Genomic DNA, 23,573 nt, shown 5'->3' with positions numbered 1-23,573 from the left:
ATTTGAAGTCTTGCTCAAAGACCTTTCCTATTGTTCACACTGTTTTTCATGTACATAAATCACTCAGGACAATTATTTTCAACACAGATTTGACAGTTGAAGATTAATAAACAGACATTTAGGAGATTTCTCAATGGAGTTGGTAGCCATTACAGCAGAAATTAATTCTGTTTTTCTATGAGTGATCCTTGTGTTGCCTTCTTCAAATAATCTGGGCACACATGCACAATAAAGGCATTGTTGTTGCTTCCTGCGTAATAGTTAAGTTGTGCTCATGAGCATCTTTACGGTTATCTTCTAACATTAATTGAATGTAAGCTCTTTCTCTTCATAAAGGCAATGGGGTGGGTACCTCTGTAACTTCTTACATTCAATAAAATCCACTGATAAATGCAAGGCAAATGTTCCAAAATATTCACAGGCTCCAAGGGCTTCATAAAATAGTCAAAATCATCAGACCAGTTGTTAGAATTGCTTGAGATGATACCATGGTCCACCCCCATTAGAAATCTGACACGTTTTACTCAGAAATGCTTTGTGTAGCTACTGATCATTTTTATCTTTTTATGAGAGATGATGCTAAAGCCAGTAAAACCCAATGACACATCAAGTCCTCGCTTAAAGTTGTGTTCCTGGATATAGCAGCTATAAAATGAAACAACTTTAAGTGAATCACAGTTTCCTGCATAATGTTAAAACTGGAGTTAAGCTTCTTTGGTTATTTCTTGCTCAGAAAAGTAAAGCAATAGAACAAGTTGAAATAATGTACCATATCTATGCAGTATGGTACATTCCTAGCTGCAGGAGTTTGCAAAAGAAAATAAATCAGTAAATATAAAAGAAACATGGTACAGTTAGGTGCTTCAGGACATATATCAGCAGAAAGCAACTCTAAGACACTAGGTTGAAATAGTGTACATTTCCAAATGCCAACGTATGTCAAAAAATGACCTTTAACAGAAAAAAGTAATTCAAAATGTATAAGAAATACATTGCAAATGTAAGTAACGTTCTTTTTTCCCCCCAACCACCCTGTTCAGGTGGTGTTACATACCTCTAGAGCAGAAGGGACTTAAACCCAGGCTGCATTGTTCAGAGGTAGGGACAATACTACTGTGCCACAAGACCCTTAAAGTAACCCACAGTTATTTTCTAATCGACCTGCTCAGAGATGTTCTTCCTGGGACATTACCACTGCACCACAAAGGCCCCTAAAATAACCTTTAATTCTTTTTATCCAGAAATGTTGTTATACACAACTGAATGGTGTTTCTCCCCCTCGCCAAATCACCTGTTTTTTTTTTCTCTCATCTATTAACCATCTGAATATTATCTGTATTTCTAAATGAATAATTTAAGTACAAAATGTAGCAAATCTTTGTTAAAAGTACCCTCACATGAAGAAGTTTTAATTGGGTCCATTCAGTAGAACTCCCTGCACTGACTAATGTCTGCCACTAGGTGAAGCTCAGGACTTCAGAGTAAATTCAGAATGGAAGCCAGGGGAGACACTGACACCAATGACAAGAACAGAGGATGGGGACAGAAGCTGAGGGATTGGGGTTATGGAAAAGGACTAAGGGCAGGAGCAGGAAGTGGAGAAAAGCCAGGGAAAACTTCAGGACTTAATGTGGAAGCAGAAAATAAAGGAATAGGTCTTTACAGCAGACAAACCACAAATCAGGAAGTCTGTGGCAGTTGATGTCAAACTGAAAATCACAATAAATGAATCTGTTGTCACTGTTGATTAATGACATTAAAGTGAAACAATGTTCACTGAGTCAACTGTAAATGGGGACTCAGTAAAATGACAAAAGAGTTTGGTTGAGAAAACATAATTAAAATCAACAGCAGAGTGAAGCCAACTAATACATGGGCAAAATTCTGCATAGGGCATCTGGAACAAGATCAAACAAGAGCAAATTCTTTCAAAGACTCAACCCATCCTTTGACAAAGCTACAGCTGCAAATGTGTGTCTGGAATTACATGTTTTAAGGCTTTGTAAATAATACTAATGTAGTGTCTAGGCTGTCCTCTTCACCACAAAATATTTAGTTCTGGACTTTGTAATTTAAATGACATGATACATCTGGTTTTATGTTGTGGTGTAGTATTATAGACCAAGTCACTTTCTGGTTCAGAACTTGTACTTTTCTCTTCACAATCTTTCTGGTATTTACTTTAATGTGGGGGACTTACTCAAAGAATTGCTGACTTGCTGAAACAGTAATGTTGTTGGTGGTAATACTATCTGTGCAGGTCTCTTGAATATTCCAGGTATTGTTGCAGCTGTGCCAAGGCAGTGGGTTCTGAAAGGAATTGATGAGATAATACATGGCCCAGCAGATGATAAGATTGTAATATGTGCACATAACAAAGGAAATGGCCACTGTCGCTATGCCAACACCTGTAGGAAAAAGAATAGAAGACATTTTTGCTGACCCTGAAAACATTGAAACTTGTAAAATTCATGATTCTTCTTACTGGCAAGTTAATAAAACAATCACAACAATGTTAAATGCCAAGCATTGCCATCAAGTATGAAACTCACCGTTTACCAAAGAGACATTGTTTTAATTTGGAGTCTCATAGTCTTACATCATGCTTTCACTGTCATTGACATCTCAACCATCAGTTGTATAACATACAATAAAAACAGATTTCTTTTAACTCTTTATTTTTAAGCATTTGGCTTCTAATTAATGATCACAGGTAAATCAGTGACCTGCACTGACCTTTGAGCAGGGGACAGATTTTGGCTAAGGATTCAACTGGTCCAGTTCTTAAATATTGTCCAATAGATATTTCCAGATAGAGAAGTGGGATTCCGAGTAGCGCAAACATAATGAAGAAGGGAATCAAAAATGCTCCTAGAGGAAATGAAATGAATTAGATTAAAATGATTAAAATCTCAAATTAGACCAGCAATTTGTGGAGTAGGGCAGCAGTGACGTAGATTGAAGTACACTGGGTCTTGACACTTCATCTTTTAAATTAGATTTTTGCATTCCTTCCCCGGACCTTTCTGAGTAAAGCCTCTTTTCACACTCAAAGATATTTTGCTTTCATTCAGGTTGATACTTGTCTGTGTACCTTCATTCCACTTTTGCTGAGACATTACATTGACAGAGAATGGGCGACAGTATGCTATTACAAATGTGAAATTATCACAAAATGGTCCCTCTCGTTAGTTAATACCTATGTTCAATACAGCTTGGTCAATCCTACCCATCAGGTGAAGGAACTAACTTTTCCTGACGTAATTGTTTGAGGGACCCTTTTGCAGTCTACCTCTGATGTTGATTGACATATGACCATCCTGAAAAGTCATCTTGTAAATTATCTCCTGATTTTTCCCATTTTGTTCCTTGATTTTCCTAACTGTCCCAGGTGTTATTGTGCAATAGAGTGGGACAGCTGCAGGAGATGTTCTCACTGTGAGCCAGCATGGATCCGATGAGCTACATGCCTTTCTTCAGTGCTGCAAGCATTCTCTTAATCTAATTGCAAGTCAGTTTATTATGCTATGAACCTTAAATAATGTGTGTTAAGTGCTCCCTGCTGATCAAATCTAATCAAGGATTTTATATGGACTGAATATTGCCAAGTATAAGAAAAGGTTATTTCATGTACAAGGACCTGAGTTCACACATTAGGTTGAATCTTGTTGTGGCACAGAGGATTAGTTTGACAACTAATTAGAACTCTGGGCTGCCTCTTATCAGGAAGATCCACTAAAACCAAATTTCAGTTTGGAAATGGCAAACTAAGAGGTCATCCTCTGGAGTCAGGACTCCAAGGGGCAGAGGTCACAACTCGTGAGAAGGGCCAAACCAATCAGACACCAAAAACTTTTGTGCTCAGCAGTGAAACCAAGGAGGTTTGGTTGTGACCAGAGGATACTGCCTACAGGGCCTGGATTGTGATGTGAGGGTGGGGGGATTTCTGTGGGCATGTGCCTTAGGGAGAGGACACCAGCGTTGTCTAGGAAAGGAAGACTCATCTTGATTTAAATAGTTAGTGCTTTGCTAAGAGCTAGTTTGTTTGGATAAAGCATGAGCTTTATATATAGACTACTCTGGAACAAATAATCTTTTCATCTTATTTTGGTTTGTGATGAAATGTGTCTTTAAAAGGGATTTGTTCTGTTCTGATTCTCTGGTGTTGGCGTGTTGTAAACCTGGTGCTGAGGTGTCTGCTCTGTGGAAAAAGGAGCGTTGGTTTCTTCAAAAGAATTAGATGAAAGAAGCATGTGTGGGTGGAGTCACGCTCACAGAGACCCAAGGTTTCAGTTTTACTTTCAGTTGTTGAAGTTGAGGGTTTGGATTTGAAGCTGCTGATACAGCTTTGTCTCTGCTGCTGCAAAAGCTTGAGTTCCCTCTCTGGTGCTCGATTCATTCTTTTGGTTTTTCCTTTTTCCTGGCCTGGAGAAAATAGCAAGCGAGGGAAATCTGTTTTGCTGAATTTGCCTTTGCTAAATGGTAGGATTTTGGAATGCTGCCACACTGGAACAGTTGATGACTAGTAGTTAAAAAAAAAAATATCTTTTAAGTAGACAGAGTTACACCAATTCTTTTTTTTTTGTTTATATTTTAACAGTGGTATAAGAATAAACTGTGTTTTGCTGAAAGTCTGGTAAGGTTGACCAATCAAATCACATCTACCTTAAATTTGTCTTTAAATAAGATAAAAGTTAGGGTCTAGGCTATCTCCTTGATATGTTTTGAGGGGATTTGAGCTGGTCCACAACAGGTTTGTTAATTTTCAGTCACGTTCTCTGGTTCTGTGCTCACAGGCTAAAATATCGCTTTTCATCTATTCTCATCAGCATTTTAGAAATGTGGAGTATATCCTTTTTCATTTCTGTACTGTCAAGAAACATTTAGTTCTGAGTTGAACAGGATAGATGCACACTAGAATAACTGGGAACTCAAGTCTCACTAAAAAAAATGAGGACATAGTTTTAATTTTGGGCAATACTAGTAATGACATGGTGGTGGCACGGTGGCTCAGCAGTTAGCACTACGGCCTCACAGCGCCAGGGACCCAGGTTTGATTCCAGTCTCAGGTGACTGTCTGTGTGGAGTTTGCACATTCTCCCCATGTCTGCGTGGGTTTCCTCCCAAAGATGTGTACCTTAGGTTGATTGACCATGCTAAATTGCCCGTAGTGTGAAGATTAGGTGGGTTAGCCATGAGGAATGCAGGGTTACAGGGGTAGGGGTGAGTCTGGGTGGGAGGGTTGGTGTGGACTCGATGGGCTGAAAGACCTGCTCCCATACTTTAGGGATTCTATGACAAAACTGCAACAGGTGGTAGCAAAGTAACTGCCCATCTTAGAGCTGTCCCAATATGAACTTCTAAAGTGGAAATATAAATCAGAGAAGATATAAAACTGGCTGTCGATTCATTATCACACACTTTACACCACTGGCCAATGTCAAAATAACCTCCTTACTGTTCTTTGCAGAACCCACTCCAGCCTATCAGTGGCGTTTTGGAGGAAGGATATTAAAATTCCCACACAATAGTGAAAACACAGATCACACAATGATCAATAAGACTTTTTAATAACTGAAACAGAATTGTTTTTTTAATTCGTTCTGGTCACACTGGCTAGGCCAGTATTTATTGCGTGTGCTTAATTGCCCAGATGGTGGTAAAGAGTCAACCACATTGTTTTAGGTCTGGAATCACATGTAAGCCGGACAGGAAAGGATGACAGGTTCCTTCTAGAAAGGATATTAGTGAACCAGATGGGTTTTTCCAATAACTAACAACAGTTTCGTGGTCATCATTGGACTTTAATTCCAGATTTTTATTGAATTGAAATGTCACCATCTGCCATGGCAGCATTTGAACTTGGCTCCTCAGAACATTACCTGGATCTTTGGGTTAATAGTGTAGACCATCACTTTCCCTTTATAGATCATTGCAATGTATCCAATAATGCATTAGCGTCTTTAGCTTTACATTGACTGGGTACATTAAGTAACTTGTCAGTGACCACATTTGTTGCTTTCCCCCTCTTCTTTCTTTTTTGGTGAACCCATCACCAAATTAACTAATGGAAAGAATTAAACATTAACAATGAACAAACATTGCCCACCTTGGGAAGTGCAGTAATAACAAAATTAGAGGAAGGTAGGGAGACAGCAAGGAGATTAAATTAAAATGGAGTTGGAGGGAGACAACCAACAATGTTTTTTTTTTCCCAATCAACACATTCAGAGGTATTAGAATGAACCTCTGGAGCAGATTGGAACTTTAACCTGTCTCCTGATTTAGAGGTAGGGACACCACTACCTCACCAGAAGAGCCATAACAGCATTTCTTTGATATGCCCAGAAGTCCTATCACGTACAACTGAGTGACTTTCACACCACCTAAGTCAGTGTGTGTTTTTCCCCCTTTGGGGTGGCACAGTGGTTAGCACTGCTGCCTCACAGTGCCAGAGACCCGGGTTCAATTCCCGCCTTGGGCAACTGTCTGTGTGGAGTTTGCACATTCTCCCCGTGTCTGTGTGGGTTTCCTCCTAGTGCTCCGGTTTCCTCCCACAATCCAAAGATGTGCAGGTCAGGTGAATTGGCCATGCTAAATTACCCGTAGTGTTAGGTGAAGGGGTAAATGTAAGTAATCTAAAAATAATTACTATACACCACCCATAAAAACACCTGTGTAGCCAATTCAATATTTACAAGCAAAGTCCACTATGGGCAATGTGGACAATCAAATTGTGGGGGGTGGGGGAGGTTAGGGAGAAAGGAAGGGCCTAAATCAAACTGGAGTTGGTGGAGGAATCAGCTTTTTTTTATCAACAACATGTGATATCCACCATATGTTCACTTTTAAGCTCTACCTAATCCTTTGGGATGGCCAATCAAATGCTAGAGGAAGCACTTTGTAATACTTGCACATTTATTGTACTAAGCCCCACGAACCCATCTAAAAGTGGCATTTTTGAGAATAATTTCACCATCATGGAGCAGATCAATTTAACCTCCTGATTAGTTTATGGCTCGTGTCTACTGGCGTGGATTAATAGTTTCTAATTTATTCCAATGGTATTATTTTCTGGTTGTCAACCATTGCTTATCACTCAGTCACCATGCTGCGCTTACATCAGAATCATTAATCCCTCACTGCAGATGCCATTGGAGATGAACTAAATCGAATGTCTGGTTGTCACTGTTCACACTGACATGAAGAGCTGGCAAGTAAAAATGAGTAAAACCAGAACGAAACTGTCTCAATAAATTCTCATGTTACTTTCAAATAAGCACGTCCAACACAGAAATGAGAAACCTGTACTTGTTTTGAAACTACAATGTTGTAGGGAGTGTGCTCAATTGCTTGATATTTCATTGTAATATTCCTTACATTTTGCATATATTATTTTAATGTTTTTTGAAGGTAACTAACCTATAATGATATGATTTGATTATGTAATGTACTCCTCAACAGACACTTTCTAACTCTCTGAGAAGAGACCTCTTCTCTGTAGAAGATCCCATTCATTCAGAAAGACGTCTGCCACATCTATCGTGACAAAGACCTCAAAGTGTACATTCCAGTCATGGATTAACTGTTGGCACAAGAAAGCCATCACTTGAGGGTCAATCCATTAATCTACAATTCTCATCACTCCAAACTCCAGCAAGAGCTATCCCTTAGAATGAGCGAAAATACACAAGGCTATTACTGCAGTTATCCATAAATGTCTCATCACATTCACTTCCATGGAACAAACTCAGAATTTGTTCACTGGGCAGTAAGTGGCTAAACAAAAGATTTCTTTTTGTCCTGTTTGTTGGTGGAATGTGAACAGTATTTATTGCCCATTCTTAATTTCTGTTGAGAATGTGATGGGCAGTTGCCTATCTGAAGTGCAATGCAGAGTGTGTGATGTAGGTATCCTTAAAGTGCTGTAAGGTGGAGAGATTGAGGATTTTCACTCAGTAACAACAGGCTCTGAAATGTGTGTGATCTATATGCCTGATGCTCTTGCCCTTTGGAGTATAGAGGCTATCACAATGCAGAGATGGTGCATAGGTGGTGGGCAGGAGTGAAGGTGGTGGATAGGGTATCTAATAAGTTGCTTTGTCCTGGATGTTGTCAAGTATCTTAAGTATTATTGGAGATATATTCATCCAGGTAAATGAAGAATATGCTGTGACACCCACACCTTATGCCTTGCAGAAAGGCTTTAGAGAGGCAGGAGATAAGTTATTTGCTGCACAACGCCGAGCTTCTGGGCTGCCTTATAGCCACAGTATTTATATCATTCCAATTACATTTATGGTCAATGTTGACTCTCAGGATTTTGCTGGTTTATGGGATTTAACAATAACAACCCATTGGATGTCAAGGTGAGGTGATTTGACTCTCAGATGGTCATTGCCTGGTAATTGATTGGCGCAAATGTGACCTGCCATATATCAGCTCAAAACTGAATACTGTTCATTGCTACAGATGACTTCAAGCCGACAAGTTGTAAAGTTAACTGCACAATCATCAGCAAATACCCCTACCTCCACCATATGATGGAACGAAGATCATTGTTGAAGTAGAGTCATAGAGTCATAGAGATGTTCCGCATGGAGACAGACCCTTTGGTCCAACTTGTCCATGTTGACCAGATATCCCAACCAAATCTAGTCCCATTTGCCAGCATTTGGCCCATATCCTGCCATAGTCTTCATATTCATAGACCCATCCAGATGTTGTTTAAATATGTAATTGTACCAGCCTCCACTGCTTCCTCTGGTAGCTCATTCCATACATGCACCACCCTCTGCATGAAAAGTTGCCGCTCAGGTCCCTTTTATATCTTTCCCCTCTCACCCTAAACGTATGCCCTCTAATTCTGGACTCCCCCATCCCAGCAAAAAGACCTTGTCTGCTTATCCTATCCATGCATCTCATGTTCGTATAAACCTCTAAAAGGTCACCCCTCAGCCTCCCACACTCCAGGGAAATAGCCCCAGCCTATTCAGCCTCTCTCTATAGCTCAAATCCATCAACCGTGGGGGCAACATTTTTCAGAACCCTTTTAAGTTTCACAACATCCTTCCGATAGGAAGGAGACCAGAATTGCATGCAATATTCCAAAAGTGGCCTAACCAGTGTCCAGTACAGCCCAACTCCTATACTCAATGGTCTGACCAGTGAAGGAAAGCATATCAAATGCCTTCTTCACTATCCCACCTACCTGCAACTCCACTTTCAAGGAACTATGAACCTGCATTCCAAGGTCTCTTTGTTCAACATAGTTGGGCCTCGGAAAACGCTGAGAAACTCTTATAACAATACCCTGGTACTGAGATGATTGACCTCCAACAACTACAATCACCTTCTTTCGAGCTAGATCTAGCTCAAACAGTAGGAATTTTTATTTCTGACTCCCAAGCGACTTCAATTTTTCTAGGGCGCCCTGATTTGGCCAGTTGCTGTGTGGAATTCAAAACTAGCCACCTCACCTCACCTCAGGAAGTCAGCTGTTTTGTGCATAGAATATAGAACATAGAACATTATAGCGCAATACAGGCCCTTTGGCCCTTGATGTTGCGCCGCCCTGTCATACTAATCTGAAGCCCATCCCACCTACACTATTCCATGTACGTCCATATGCCTGTCCAATGACGACTTAAATGCACTTAAACTTTGCGAATCTACTACCGTTGCAGGCAAAGCATTCCATACCCTTACTACTCTCTGAGTAAAGAAACTACCTCTGTCATCTGTCTTATACCTATCTCCCCTCACTTTAATGTTGTGTCCCCTCGTGTTTGCTGTTCCCATACTTGGAAAAAGGCTCTCCCTGTCCACCCTATCTAATCCTCTAATTATCTTGTATGTCTATATTAAGTCACCTCTCAACCTTCTCCTCTCTAATGAGAACAGCCTCAAGGCCCTCAGTCTTTCCTCGTAAGACATTCCTTCCATACCAGGCAACATCCTAGTAAATCTCCTCTGCACCCTTTCTAAAGCTTCCACATCCTTCTTATAATGCGGTGCCCAGAACTGTACACAATACTCCAAGTGTGGCCATACCAGAGCTTTGTACAGCTGCAGCATAACCTCCTGGTTCCGGAACTCAGTCCCTCTATTAATAAAGGCTAAAACACTGTATGCCTTCTTAACAACCCTGTCAATGTGAGTGGCAACTTTCAGGGATCTGTGTACATGGACACCGAGATCTCTCTGCTCATCTGCACTCCCAAGAATCTCACCATTAGTCCAGTACTTTGCATTCCAATTACTCCATCCAAAGTGTATCACCTCACACTTGTCCACATTAAACTCCATTTGCCACCTCTCAGCGCAGCTCTGCATCCTATCTATGTCTCTCTGCAACCTACTACATCGTTCGTCACTATCCACAACTCCACTGACCTTAGTGTCGTCCGCAAATTTACTAACCCACCCTTCTAAGCCCTCATCCAGGTCATTTATAAAAATGACGAACAGCAGTGGACCCAACACCGACCCTTGCGGTACGCCGCTAGTAGCTGGACACCAAGATGAACATGTTCCATCAACTACAACCCTCTGTTTTCTTTCAGCAAGCCAATTACTGATCCAAACTGCTATGTCTCCCACAAATCCATTCCTCCGCATTTTGTATAATAGCCTACTGTGGGCAATCTTATCGAACGCCTTGCTGAAATCCATATACACCACATCAACCGGTTTATTCTCATCTACCTGTTTGGTCACTTTGTCAAAATAGTCAATAAGATTTGTTAGGCACGACCTACCCTTCACAAAACTGTGCTGACTGTCCCTGATCTAGATGGTTATAAATCCTATCTCTTATAACCTTTTCCAACACTTTACCAACAACTGAAGTGAGACTCACTGGTCTGTAATTACCAGGGTTGTCTCTACTACCCTTTTTGAACAAGGGAACCACATTTGCTATCCTCCAGTCCTCCAGCACTATTCCTATAGACAATGATGATTTGAAGATCAATGCCAAAGGCTTGGCAATCTCTTCCCTTGCTTCCCAGAGGATCCTAGGATAGATCCCATCTGGCCCAGGGGACTTGTCTATTTTCACACTCTGCAGCATTTCTAATACCTCTTCCTTGTGAACCTCAATCTCTTCTAGTCTAGATGCAAGTATCTCTGTATCTTCCTCACCAACATTTTCATTTTCTATAGTGAACACTGTTGAAATATATTTATTTAGTGCTTCCCCTATCTCCTCTGACTCCACACACAGCTTCCCACTATTATCCTTGATTGGCCCTAATTTAACTCTCATCATTCTTTTATTCCTGACATACCTATGGAAAGCCTTAGGATTAACCCTGATCCTATCCGCCAACAACGTCTCATGTCTTCTCCTGGCTCTTCTGAGCTCTCTTTTTAGGTCTTTCCTGACTTCCTTGTAACCTTCAAGCACCCTAACTGAGTTTTCACATTTTGTCCTAACATAAGCCTTCTTCTTCTTCTTGACCAGGGATTCCACTTCCTTAGTAAACCACGGCTCACACATTCTATATCTTCGTCCCTGCTTGACAGGTACATACTTATCTAGGACACACAGGAGCTTTTCCTTGAATAAGCTCCACATTTTTAATGTGCACATCCCCTGCAGTTTCCTTCCCCATTCTACGCTTCCTAAATCTTTGCAACATAATTTCCCTTCCCCCAGCTGTAATTCTTGCTCGGTGGAGTACACCTATCCCTTTCCATCGCTAAAGTAAACCTGACAGAATTGTGATCGCTGTTTCCAAAGTGCTCACCCACTTCCAAATCTAACACCTGCCTAGGCTTGTTACCCAGTACTAAATCTAAAGTGGTTTCGCCCCTTGTAGGCCTGTCTACATACTGTGTCAGGAAGCCCTCCTGCACACACTGGACAAAAACTGACCCATCTATAGTACTCGTACTGTAGTGATCCCCATTAATATTTGGATAGTTGAAGTCCCCCATGACAACTACCCTGCCTCTGTCACTCCTAACGAGAATCATCTTTGCTGTCCTTTCCTCTACATCTCTGGAACTATTCGGAGGCCTATAGAAAACTCCCAGCATGGTGACTTCTCCTTTCGTATTTCTAACCTCAGTCCATACTACCTCAGTTAACGAGTCCCCAAACGTCCTTTCTACAACTGTAATATTGTCCCTGATCAGCAATGCCACACCTCCCCCTCTTTTACCATCTTCTCTATTCTTACTGAAACATCTGAATCCCGGAACCTGCAACAGTCAATCGTGTCTCTGCTCTATCCATGTCTCTGTAATGGCCACAACATCGAAGTCCCAGGTACCAACCCATGCTGCCAGTTCACCCGCTTTGTTTCGGATGCTCCTCGCGTTGAAGTACACACACTTCAATTCAGGTTCTCACTTGCCAGTGTCAGATACTTGATCTGGGAACTCCCTGCTCTCATCTTCTTCTGTACCTGTCCTACAATTTTGGTTCCCATCCCCCTGCTGTATTAGTTTAAATCCACCTTAATAGCTTTCGCGAATTTTCCACCCAGGATATTGGTACCCCTCTGGTTTAGATGAAGACCATCCTGCTTGTAGAGGTCCCACCTACCCCTGAAAGAGTTCCAATTAATCAAAAACCCGAAACCCTCCCTCCTGCACCATCCCTGTAGCCACGTGTTCAACTCCTTTCTCTCCCTATTCCCCACCTCACTAGCACATGGCATGGGCAGCAAACCAGAGAAAACAACTCTGTTTGTCCTAGCTCTAAGCTTCCATCCTAGCTCCCTGAATTTCTGCATTAAGTCCCCATCTCTCTTCCGACCTATGTCGTTGGTGCCAATGTGGACCACAACTTGGGGCTGCTCTCTCTCTCCCCCAAAGGATCCCAAAAACACGATCAGAGACATCACGGACCCTGGCACCCGGGAGGTAACACACCAACCGTGAGTCTCTCTCGTCCCCACTAAACTAAAACTGTATAACACCCATCCAATTCTACTCCAATATCCAACATTCCTGGAATCTAATCTGTAATACAAAGGCCATTAACAGCAATAAGGGAGGCTTGTCATCCATTGCCTTACTTTCTTGATTCCCAGACCAAGGAAAGGTCCTCGGATATTTCAACTATGATCATCCTGACCTCCAGCAGGAAGGGGATTGAACTCTACCCCACTGCATTGAGTTAAATGGGCGTAGGACACAGACCATTCAGAGCCAGTAATTTGCCTCTCTCTAGACTGAGAAAAACATCAATCAGAGTATTTTCCCTTCCAAGGGGCCCACAAAATAAACGGTTTGATCTATTTGACGTGACCCTGTTGTGATTAATGTGCCGCGCATCAAATACTATTATTCCATGGGCTATCACAAGTATATAAATGATCAGCTGAAATATCAAGATGGTATGTTTGCCTGACTTCGACTGCTATTTAGGACAAAAGAAACTCAGAGGAAGAGAATGAGTTGTTTCAGTGTGCAAGTTTTCTGGAAACCTGGATTCAAGAGCAACTTAGTTGTTGCTGGGCAGCTTTTCAACCCAAAGTTACAGATGCCAATGTGTCTCAAAAAAAGTATCAAACTCAGCTTCTCCAAAGGCTACATGATCTTGTGTAAGCAACAAGTCAATACCACACTGTTCCACTTTTGACTTTCAAGTTGGTGTGCAAAATATACATCTGGTACTTTCTGCAATTTCTATTCTTTCCATTTATATTCCAAACATTATACGCAGTCTTTACGTTATCCTGGAGAGATAAAACATCATTTCAAAATTTGTTTCATCTTAAGGTCAACATGAAACAAAGTGAATGAGTCCATTTCAATAAATACAGTGAAACAAGTATATAATGAAATACAAGAAAATTCATTCACGCAGAAGTCATTCAACCTCACTCATTCTTTGTGCAGGATTGATACAAATTCTGGTAATTTTTATTCTCAAATTTTCAATATTGCAGCATTTAATTCTCTTTCCCAGCAATATGAACAAACCTTATCTCATAAGTTGAAATTAACAAAACTCCACTGAGACAATCTCACATTTGAAATTTTATGTTTCTCCACAAAAGTCAAGAAATTGTAGTTAATATACATTAATTTCAAGATGTTTAAGAACCAGTAATAATCCCAGAGTTTGTGCGGTGCACAACAATCAACAGACAGGAATGTTCCCTCCCAGTTGGGGAACACTTCAGTGGCCCAGGACATTCGACCTCGGACCTTCGGGTGACCATCCTCCAAGGCGGACTTCGGGACAGGCAGCATCGAAAAGTGGCCGAGCAGAGGCTGATAGCTAAGTTCGGTACCGATAGGGAGGGCCTCATCCGGGACCTTAGGTTCATGTCATATTACAGGTGACCACCATTACACTATACACACACACACACACATAGACACACAGACACACACACACACACGGACACACATATACACAGACACTCACACACACCCTTACAGACACACACACTCCCACATCCACGCAGGCATCCTCTCAGAGACTTAGACTACTCCACAGTCATGCACACACATATACACTCTCTCTCACAGACACTCACAAACCCCCCACCCCAGGCACGCACACACAGAAAGTCAAAGACCAACGTGCACATATATATTTTGTAGGGTGAATTTGTACTTGCATAGTTACATTGTACTTTGCTCAAAAACTGCATGAATTCACGTAAAACTCTGTTTTCTCACTTTTTAGATTAGAATCAATCTAAACATCATGGCATAGACAGAGAACACAGGGGGCTAACACATTCAACATATTGTCTAGCTAATGCCCATTGTTACAGCTAACCTGAGAATGCAACTTTTAAAAAAAGGTTTTGTGATTTACACATGAAAGAAGTGAAACTATCATGGTATTCGAACAGATGAAAGACTAAACAGACAATCAAGGTATTTTTCAATGTATAATTTCAGTTACATCACACTGTAAATTTTTGCTATAAATTCTGTGCCTTAGAATTGTGTCTTCCACTATCACCTGACGCTCCAAAAGCTAGTGTGCTTCCAATTAAACCTGTTGGACTATAACCTGGTGTTGTGTGGTTTTTGGCTTTCTTCAGACTTTGATTACTTTTACTGTAGAGAGAAGGAGAGAGACACAAACACACACAAAGTCTGCTTCTTACAGTCCAGAAAATGACTGCCCCTGTCTCGATGAAACCCCACATCACCTGTTCAGTGACCTGGAGCCACTCAGAATTGTCATCAGGCTGAATAACCTCTGGCATCTACAGCAGGTCACAATTGCACTAACCAATCTGTACACTGTTGCTGGCCAAATACCAGGCCATTTTATCTCATCTCCTCCGCTGCCTCCAAAGCAACGGCATAAACATAGCTCACAATGTGGCTCTCAAACATGTTTTAACAGAGGTGCAGACCCTTCAATTGACCTTGATTTTAAAACAGTCCCTTTCCCTTTTCAGTTCACCATAAAAAAATAAAGAAAAATAAGATGTGACCTTTGCAAAATCCATTTGGTATAACAAAAGCTGATGTTTCTTTAAGTTTTCAAGTCAATGTTACTTGCAGTACCCCTTCAACACATGAGTCGTGGTGAGTGTTGGAGCTGCCTGTTTTTGAGACAAAAAAACTTGCATCATCATTAGTGAAAAAAAATGGTGCCTTTGAGAAAGTGTCTTTCCAAGGCAGAAGGGAGCATTACCTAAATAATAAGTTACAATAAACATTCAAGGATAAATGTATTGAAGATTTATAACAAAATGCAGAAGAAATAATGAAATTGTAACTCAAAAACATTGAAAAATCACTACCTAAGTAATTAATTCTAGTCTCATAAGGATGTGTTCAGCGATCAAAACAGCAGCTAAAGTTATCTTGCAGAAATTAGCTCTCTCTTTGAAAGTATTTACAATATTAATAAGTTCTAGTTAAAGATTCTTTGAATAATCACAAAGTATTCAACTTTATTGTAAAACATTAAAGAGATGCCTGGTGTAATTTAGCTAAAAGAAGTTAGCAATAGAAATAATTGTAAACCTGATAATAAATATTAACATTAAGTTTTATAACAGAATCAATGTTTTTTTTTATATATTAAAAGGGTTAATGGAATTTGATAATTGATAGCCAGTACAATGGACAATAGAATTTAAGCACTCCTTAGAGATACACGTGACTGAAAGATGACAGCCAGAAGCTTTGGAATGCAATGTAGAAAGATGACAAGGCCTCGAGATTACAATAATTGTTAAACATAATTTAAAAAAAATAACCTAGTGCTGTCCATGGGAATGTCCATCATTGATCAGGCGTTTTACAAGATTGGTCCTACAGAAGGAGAAAGTGAGGTCTGCAGATGCTGGAGATCAAAGTTGAAACTTTATTGCTGGAACAGCACAGCAGGTCAGGCAGCATCCAGGGAACAGGAGATTCGACGTTTCGGGCACAGGCCCTTCATCAGGTCCTACAGAAGGCAAGGGGTGGTACAGTGATCATGTTGTGTATGATCATTGTAACACAAAATGGATTTAAAAATCACACAATGCCAGTTTATAGCCCAACAGGTTTATTTGGAGGCACAAGCTTTTGAAGCGCTGCTTGTTCATCAGGTGGTTGTGGAGCAGAATCATATGACACAGAATTTATAGCAACAGGATTGCAATCCCATGGTAGCTTCACATCAAAGCCTGATTCAAGGAAGATCCTTTGGCCGTCTCCCTGCATTAACTGGTGTTTGCTCGAATAGAAGTCATGTATCCCATCCACCTCCTGTGTCTCTGTCTCCAGTCGGGGGAATCTCGCTCCTACGGTGAGGAATGAAACACTACTGACTCTATCAATGTGATCTTCTAACTGAGTGATTGAATATGAATCTGTTTATTTTACTGTATTTACTTTTCTGCTGACTTTGCAAGATCTAGTTGTTTATTTTCCTCCCTCATCACTAATCACTCGTGACTTTTTTTAAACCAACTGACCACTACCAATAAATTACTCATATCCTTCGAATGGCTAATTTTTGTGCAGATCATCAAAAGTGAAGGGGAGGTAGGATTTTTTTTCCCCCAATCAAACCTTTGCAGAGATGTTATTACCCACCTATGGAGTAGATAGGACTTGAGCCCAGGCATCCTGGTCCAGGGGTAGGGACACTGCCACTGTGCCACTAGAGAGCTCGTAGCAAGGGAGTGTATCCACATTAGGAAATAAAATCATGTGTGAGCTCCAATTGCTATGACATGGGTCAATCAAGTGATTTTCTAGCATGTATTTCATCTTCATTTCCACCTTAGCTTGTTCTACACAATCTAAATGAGACAACTCTTAGTGAGGGCTTGTGTAGTAATGTGCCTATTTCTGAGTGATTAAAGCCCCACTTTCTCCAGCAGCCTATTCCAGCACATCTAAACTGATTGAGTAAATATCCCTGACATGGGTATTATTTTATTGGTCTTTGTCACCTCCATCCACATCATACTGATATATTTCGGCAGATATCCTTCAATTTCCTAAAAAAACCTTACTTGATCTTCCATAGATCAATTCAAATGGATTGTACTACTTGGATTCATTCAGAAAATCTCTGGTTGCAATTAACAAAAACAAAATCCAATCATTTATCCCAATCCTGTGGGTATTTGTAACAATATGCCTTGATCATTGTCTTGAGAATCTGATGGTATTTCTCCAAAGCTTTGTGGGTTCATGGATATTATGTAGTGATTCGAACTGTTAATATCCAAATTGCTTATGTTCTGAAAAAATTAAGACATAACATTAGAATCAGAATCTCTACAGATTGGAAACAGGGCCTTCAGCACAGCAAGTCCACTCTGACCCTCTGAAGAGTAATCCATCTAGACCCATTCCCTTACCCTATTACTCTACATTTACCCCTGACTAATGCACCTAACCTACACATCCCTGAACACTATGGGCAATTTAGCATGGCCAATTCACATAAACTGCACATCTTTGGACAGTGGGAGGAAACCAGAATGCCCAGAGGAAACCTACATAGACACAGGGAGAATGTGCAAATTCCACACAGACAGTCACCCAAGCCTGGACTCAAATCTGCGTCTCTGGAGCTGTGAGGTAGCAGTGCTAACCATTGAGCCACTGTGCCACCCTATTAGGACCTAGGTCCAATTATATTTCTGTTGTTAGTTCATTAACAAGTTAAAATCTGAGCTAATTAATTTATCACTACTTCAGCTGCAATTGTCCTCAAAGGCACAACTTTTGGAAATTGAGTTCTCCTCTCCAAATCTAGAGGATGTATTGATGTTTTGCTTTCATTTTCAGTAATGGTCCTATTCAGTCTACCACAATCTCATGAATAGTTCTTCGAAAACTGGTATGGGTATTAAAGATGTTAGTTTGATTAGATGTGGACATATTCCTACATTCCTATGTGAGTTATAGGGAGAGGCTGAATAGGCTGGGGATATTTTCCCTGGAGCATCGGAAGCTGAGGGGTGACCTTACAGATGTTTAAAAAATCATGAGGGGCATGGATAGGGTGAATAGCCAAGGTCTTTTCCCCAGGGTGGAGAAGTCCAAAGCTAGAGGGCATAAGTTTAAGGTGTGAGGCGAAAGATATAAAAAAGAACTAAGGGACAACTTTTTCACGCAGAGGGTGGTGCATGTATGGAATGAGCTGTCAGAGGAAATGGTGGAGGCTGGTACGATTACAACATTTAAAAGGCATCTGGATGGGTATATGAATAGGAAGGGTTTAGAGGGATATGGGCCAAATGCTGGCAAAAAGGACTAGATTAACTTAGGATATCTGGGTGGCATGGACGAGTTGGACTGAAGGGTCTGTTTCTGTGCTGTACATCTCTATGACTCCATGACTCTATGACTCTGACATAGAAATTTGATGCACTCATCCCAATATTTCCTTATGATACCTTGATGATAGCAACTGATTTTTCAAAAAAAATTGATTTCTCACCTACACATCTATGAGGATATCTCCACTTTTTAATCAGAATTTAATTTTTAACATAAAAACGTCTTCAGTCTCAACTTCAGTGTGGGCTCATTGTGTTAAGTTGTTTAACTTCAGCAGATCTGCTTTGTGAGCCTCAATTTAAAAAGATTGACCAAATACTTGTTGTTGAATTATCCTCATCCTTGAAGACATCCTCAGGTAAGGGCTGTTGTGGTGCAATGATAATGTCCCTACCTCTTACCTAGGACACCTGGGTTTTAGAGGTGTATAATAAGGTCGCTGAGTAGGTTTGTTAGAATATATTGAAAGTACAATTTCAGCTACACCAACATTTATTTGAAGTATTATTTTTATCTTTTTGGTTACTTATTTTGTTTAGGTATTGCTTTGATCACCGCCCACGATGGAAGAATAACTAGAACTTGTTTCTGTCACTATCCCATCCCTTTAACCTCTCTTGGACTTGATGTGATTATGAGGGAAGCTGTAATTTTCACTCTGGCTAAATCATTATCCAAGGATAAGTCATTTCCATCCACAGGCAATTTCTCAAAAATTCCTACTGCCACTGTTCTGGACAATATGTCACAGTTTGTACAATAGAATGGGTGCATACTCTCCACTTATCCCCTTTATTAAAACTTTGGGTTTCAATGCATTGTCTGTAGGACAAACTATGTTCTTCCCCAGCAAAAGAGTTTAAGAAGCTCCTGTATTCATTAATATAGTTATGGGTTTAGCTGCATAATTTGAAGAAAAATAGTTACCTTTTCTTTCGAGGAAAGATGTTTCATCAACCTTACTCATCTCTCCTACACTTACTGTAGTGTTTACCTTCAGTCTCATTTTCATAGCTAATATTACAATTTGGTATTTTCCTTATGAGATCTTTTCTTGAACTCACCCTTACCAACCCCAATAAGACCCATGGACTTCCCACGCAACTTCCAACATTTTAAACAAATATGACTCAATTTGTTTCAATGGAAACACTTAGACATAAGACCCTTCTACCCTCAGCTAGGTAGCTTTGTCCTGTTTGCCAGTGATGATAGTTAAGTCCAAAACAGAAATTACTGGAAAACCTCAGCAAGTCTGGCAGCATCAGTGGAGAGAAAATAGAGTGAACATTTCAATTCCAGTGACCCTTCTTCAGAATTGTTCTGTTTCAGGTTTCCAGCATCCACAGTTCTTTATTTTTTTCTTTTGAATAGGGAGGTTGGTGGGCCTGTTGTTTTACAAACATCGATGTCACAACTATACCATGTGCCAGCAGCTTGTGAGGTAAATACACTGAATGTTCTTCAACAAAGTTCCCATGTCCGAAGGTCCAAGGGAAGTAGTCCTCAGTCAAGTCAACGGCGACTGTCATCAGTCAAGAGGTACTCGCATATTAAGACAGCATCAGTCCAACGTTTTGGACAGAGTAAGTCAGGTGCTTGTGCACTGAAGATCAGTGATTTCATATTATTAGTGTGGTGAGTTGGCCACAGTCAGTCCTGCAGATACAGCAGAGGTAGAGGACTCATAGTAAGTCAACCATGGTAAGACAGAGATCAATCAGGGGTCTGGTCATTCATCAGTTGGGGCATTCCTTCCAAGTTGGTAAGGGAAATGAACTGTGGTCAGTCTGAACAATGACATGATGTTTTGCTGCACTGAGTGTTAGGGAAGGAGTATCAATAAGCTTCAGACATTGTATGGCTCAAAGAATGGGTAGCCTGCGTTACATGACTCTTGTAGCTGCAGTTACTGTGGCATTCAATCAAACAGGTGATGCTGCAAAGTGGTAATGCATTTATGAATGGGAACTTCTGTTCCCAATGAAGTGTCACTCCTACCCTCAGAAGCTTTTCTATTTTGTTTCACTCCCACTGGGTGCACTGTGTATGGCTATTCACAGTTGGCAGCGAAAGTCACGGTGATGACAAGTAAATTGATCCCAAGGTAGCATGAGTATGATGGCATAGAGATATGGGGAGAAAGTGAGGTCTGCAGATGCTGGAGATCAGAGATGGAAATGTGTTGCTGGAAAAGCGCAGCAGGTCAGGCAGCATCCAGGAGAATCGACGTTTCGGGCATTTGCCCTTCTTCAGGAATCTTCTTCAGGAATATGGTATGATATGCAGAGAATTCTGGGAAATACCTCACTTGAGCTCACAGAGAGAATCACTTTGACTAAACAACACCTCAACAGCTTCTAGTAAATTTCAGTCCCTGGTGTTTCCCCTCCTCAAGCAAGCAAGCAGTCAAGTAGCCAACAGACCACAGCTGAGCTAAAAAAAACTAGAGGAAGAAAGCAAAAGGAGTTTCAAAAGTTGCAGTGATAAGGTTAATGGAAGTCAAGTATTTAATTGGCATAAGGAAGATGTAAAGGGCATTGCTTTACATTCCAGTAGTTCATGCCTCAAGGCAGACAGTGAGAGGTTATGTAGAGATTGGCAGAATTGAGACCTTTTTTTTGCATGGTCAACCAGCCTGGATGAGAAGAAGACTGAAGACATCAGCTACAGATGGTGACTCACCACTTGCAGTCTGAAAGGAAAGTGAAGCATGGACGATAAGGTTGATTGACCTGAAGGCAGGTCATATCTAAACTGCTAAATTGTAATGAATGGGAACTGTAATTTAAAATAAAAACATAGCATGCTGGAAACCTCCAGTAAGCTAAAGCTGTAACTGTGGTGAAAGGGAAATAGTTAACTTTTAACAGTGATGGCCTTTTAAAGATTAACAGTTAGTAGCAGGTACCAAGTTGAGGGAAAGGGGGATCGGATTTAGAGAGGGGCAGATGAGTAAAGGAAGAACAATACCTCTGATTGGCTGGGAAGGAAGAGTGATTAAATAAAAAAAGGAATAAATGCGCAAAATAAAAGAGAGGACAAGGAACAAATAAATGAGTCATAGAGATGTACAGCATGGAAACAGACCCTTCAGTCTAACCTGTCCATGCTGACCGGATATCCCAACCCAATCTAGTCCCACCTGCCAGCACCCGGCCCATATCCCTCCAAACCCTTCCTATTCATATACCCATCCAAATGCCTCTTAAATGTTGCAATTGTACCAGCCTCCACCACATCCTCCGGCAGCTCATTCCATACACGTACCACCCTCTGCATGAAAAGGTTGCCCCTTAGGTCTCTTTTATATCTTTCCCCTCTCACCCTAAAGCTATACCCTTTAGTTCTGGACTCCCCAACCCCAGGGAAAAGACTTTGTCTATTTATCCTATCCATGCCCCTCATAATTTTGTAAACCTCTATAAGGTCACCCCTCAGCCTCTGATGCTCCAGGGAAAGCAGCCCCAGCCTGTTCAGCCTCTCCCTGTAGCTCAAATCCTCCAACCCTGCCAACATCCTTGTAAATCTTTTCTGAACCCTTTCAAGTTTCACACCATCTTTCCGATAGGAAGGAGACCAGAATTGCACACGATATTCCAACAATTTAAAAACTGGAAACACATCTGGTTACAATGTGATCTATTTTTCACATTTGTTTGAGATAGCCGATTTATTTGTACTTATGGATTTAGGTGAATTATTAGATGTTCAAAATGCATATTCTATAGACACAGGCTGTATAATCAATCAATCTGTTCTCTTCCAGTGTTGTCCTGCCAGCGATTTTGCTTCAAATGTTTGTCTCTGAATGTTACATTTTATTTTCCATAAATTTATATTAATTTACCAAACTCCTAATTTCTGTGCTAGTTTTCTGTGGTAAACAAATGTTATAATTACATTTAGACTTCTCAATGCCATAATTGTGGCATGCACTATAGGTAGTGAACTGCAATCTAACTATCGCAATGTTCAGCTTCTTTTTGTTCTGATGCATTAAACTTTGCTCCTTCAATTCAGAGAAAAGTAATTCATTCAATATCTATTATGGTCATTATCTGTAGTGAACTCATGAGAATAGAGCGGGGAATACTGGGAAAGGCAATTTGAAGAACATGATTGTAGGGCAGGTTTCTCAATCAGACTTTTGTCCTCAATTGCAATCCACTGTGTAGAAAGCAAGTATATTTGATCCATAAACATCAATGTGTAAAGTGATATATTCAAGAACACAATTATTCCCCTTTTCCATATATCCACCAACCCACCAGGGCTGTGAAAGGATGAAGACATAGAAAGAGGCTATTCGGTTAATCAATTCTGCATGATCCTTCAAAGAGCATATCATCTAGACCCATCCCTCACCCATTCCCCATTACCCTGCATATTTTTTTTAACAATGGCTAACCCACCTAACCAGCACGTCCCTGGACACTATTGGGTTAATTTTTTAAAATGGTAAATCCATCTAACCTGCATGTTTTTGGACTTGAAGGAGTAAAGGACCATTACCAATGTCAATTAATATGTGAATGAAAAACGGTAGTTGTGTAGTTGGTAATTGACTAGGAATGCATTCCAGAGAGCAGAATGTTTGTCTTTTTCATAATATTCATTCATGGAATGTAGGTATTAAGCCAATATTTATTTCTTGTCCCTAATTGCCCAAGGCAGTTAAGAATCATCACATTGCTGTAGAGTCCCCTGTAGGCCAGATCAAATAAGGATGGCAACTTTCTTTCCCTAAGGGATATTTGTGAACCAGATGGGTTTATACATCAATCAACAATGATGACATGATCATCATTAGACCAGCCTTTAATTTGAAAATTCTATTACAT

General features: G+C 40.5%; 1 protein-coding gene across 3 annotated transcripts in view; it reads right to left on the bottom strand.

Annotated features, from left to right (window-relative positions):
• LOC122564063 (sodium- and chloride-dependent GABA transporter 1) overlaps positions 1 to 23,573 on the bottom strand; it is a 95,844-nt gene that overhangs the window by 62,876 nt on the left and 9,395 nt on the right. For all 3 annotated transcript variants that reach the window (XM_087977398.1, XM_043718553.2, XM_087977399.1), the window contains exons 2-3: positions 2,737 to 2,871; positions 2,201 to 2,408 (exon numbers count right to left, since the gene is read on the bottom strand). In XM_087977398.1, the coding sequence (XP_087833524.1) occupies positions 2,201 to 2,408; positions 2,737 to 2,871 (343 nt within the window). The remainder of the gene's footprint in view (positions 1 to 2,200; positions 2,409 to 2,736; positions 2,872 to 23,573) is intronic.

This window comes from Chiloscyllium plagiosum, unplaced genomic scaffold (genome assembly GCF_037043375.1).
Source record: "Chiloscyllium plagiosum isolate Xiang-an unplaced genomic scaffold, Cpla_swu_hap1 HiC_scaffold_31, whole genome shotgun sequence".
Lineage (NCBI taxonomy): Eukaryota > Metazoa > Chordata > Chondrichthyes > Orectolobiformes > Hemiscylliidae > Chiloscyllium > Chiloscyllium plagiosum.
The sequence above is the reverse complement of the archived record's forward strand: the minus strand, read 5'-3'. Positions and strand labels throughout refer to the sequence as shown.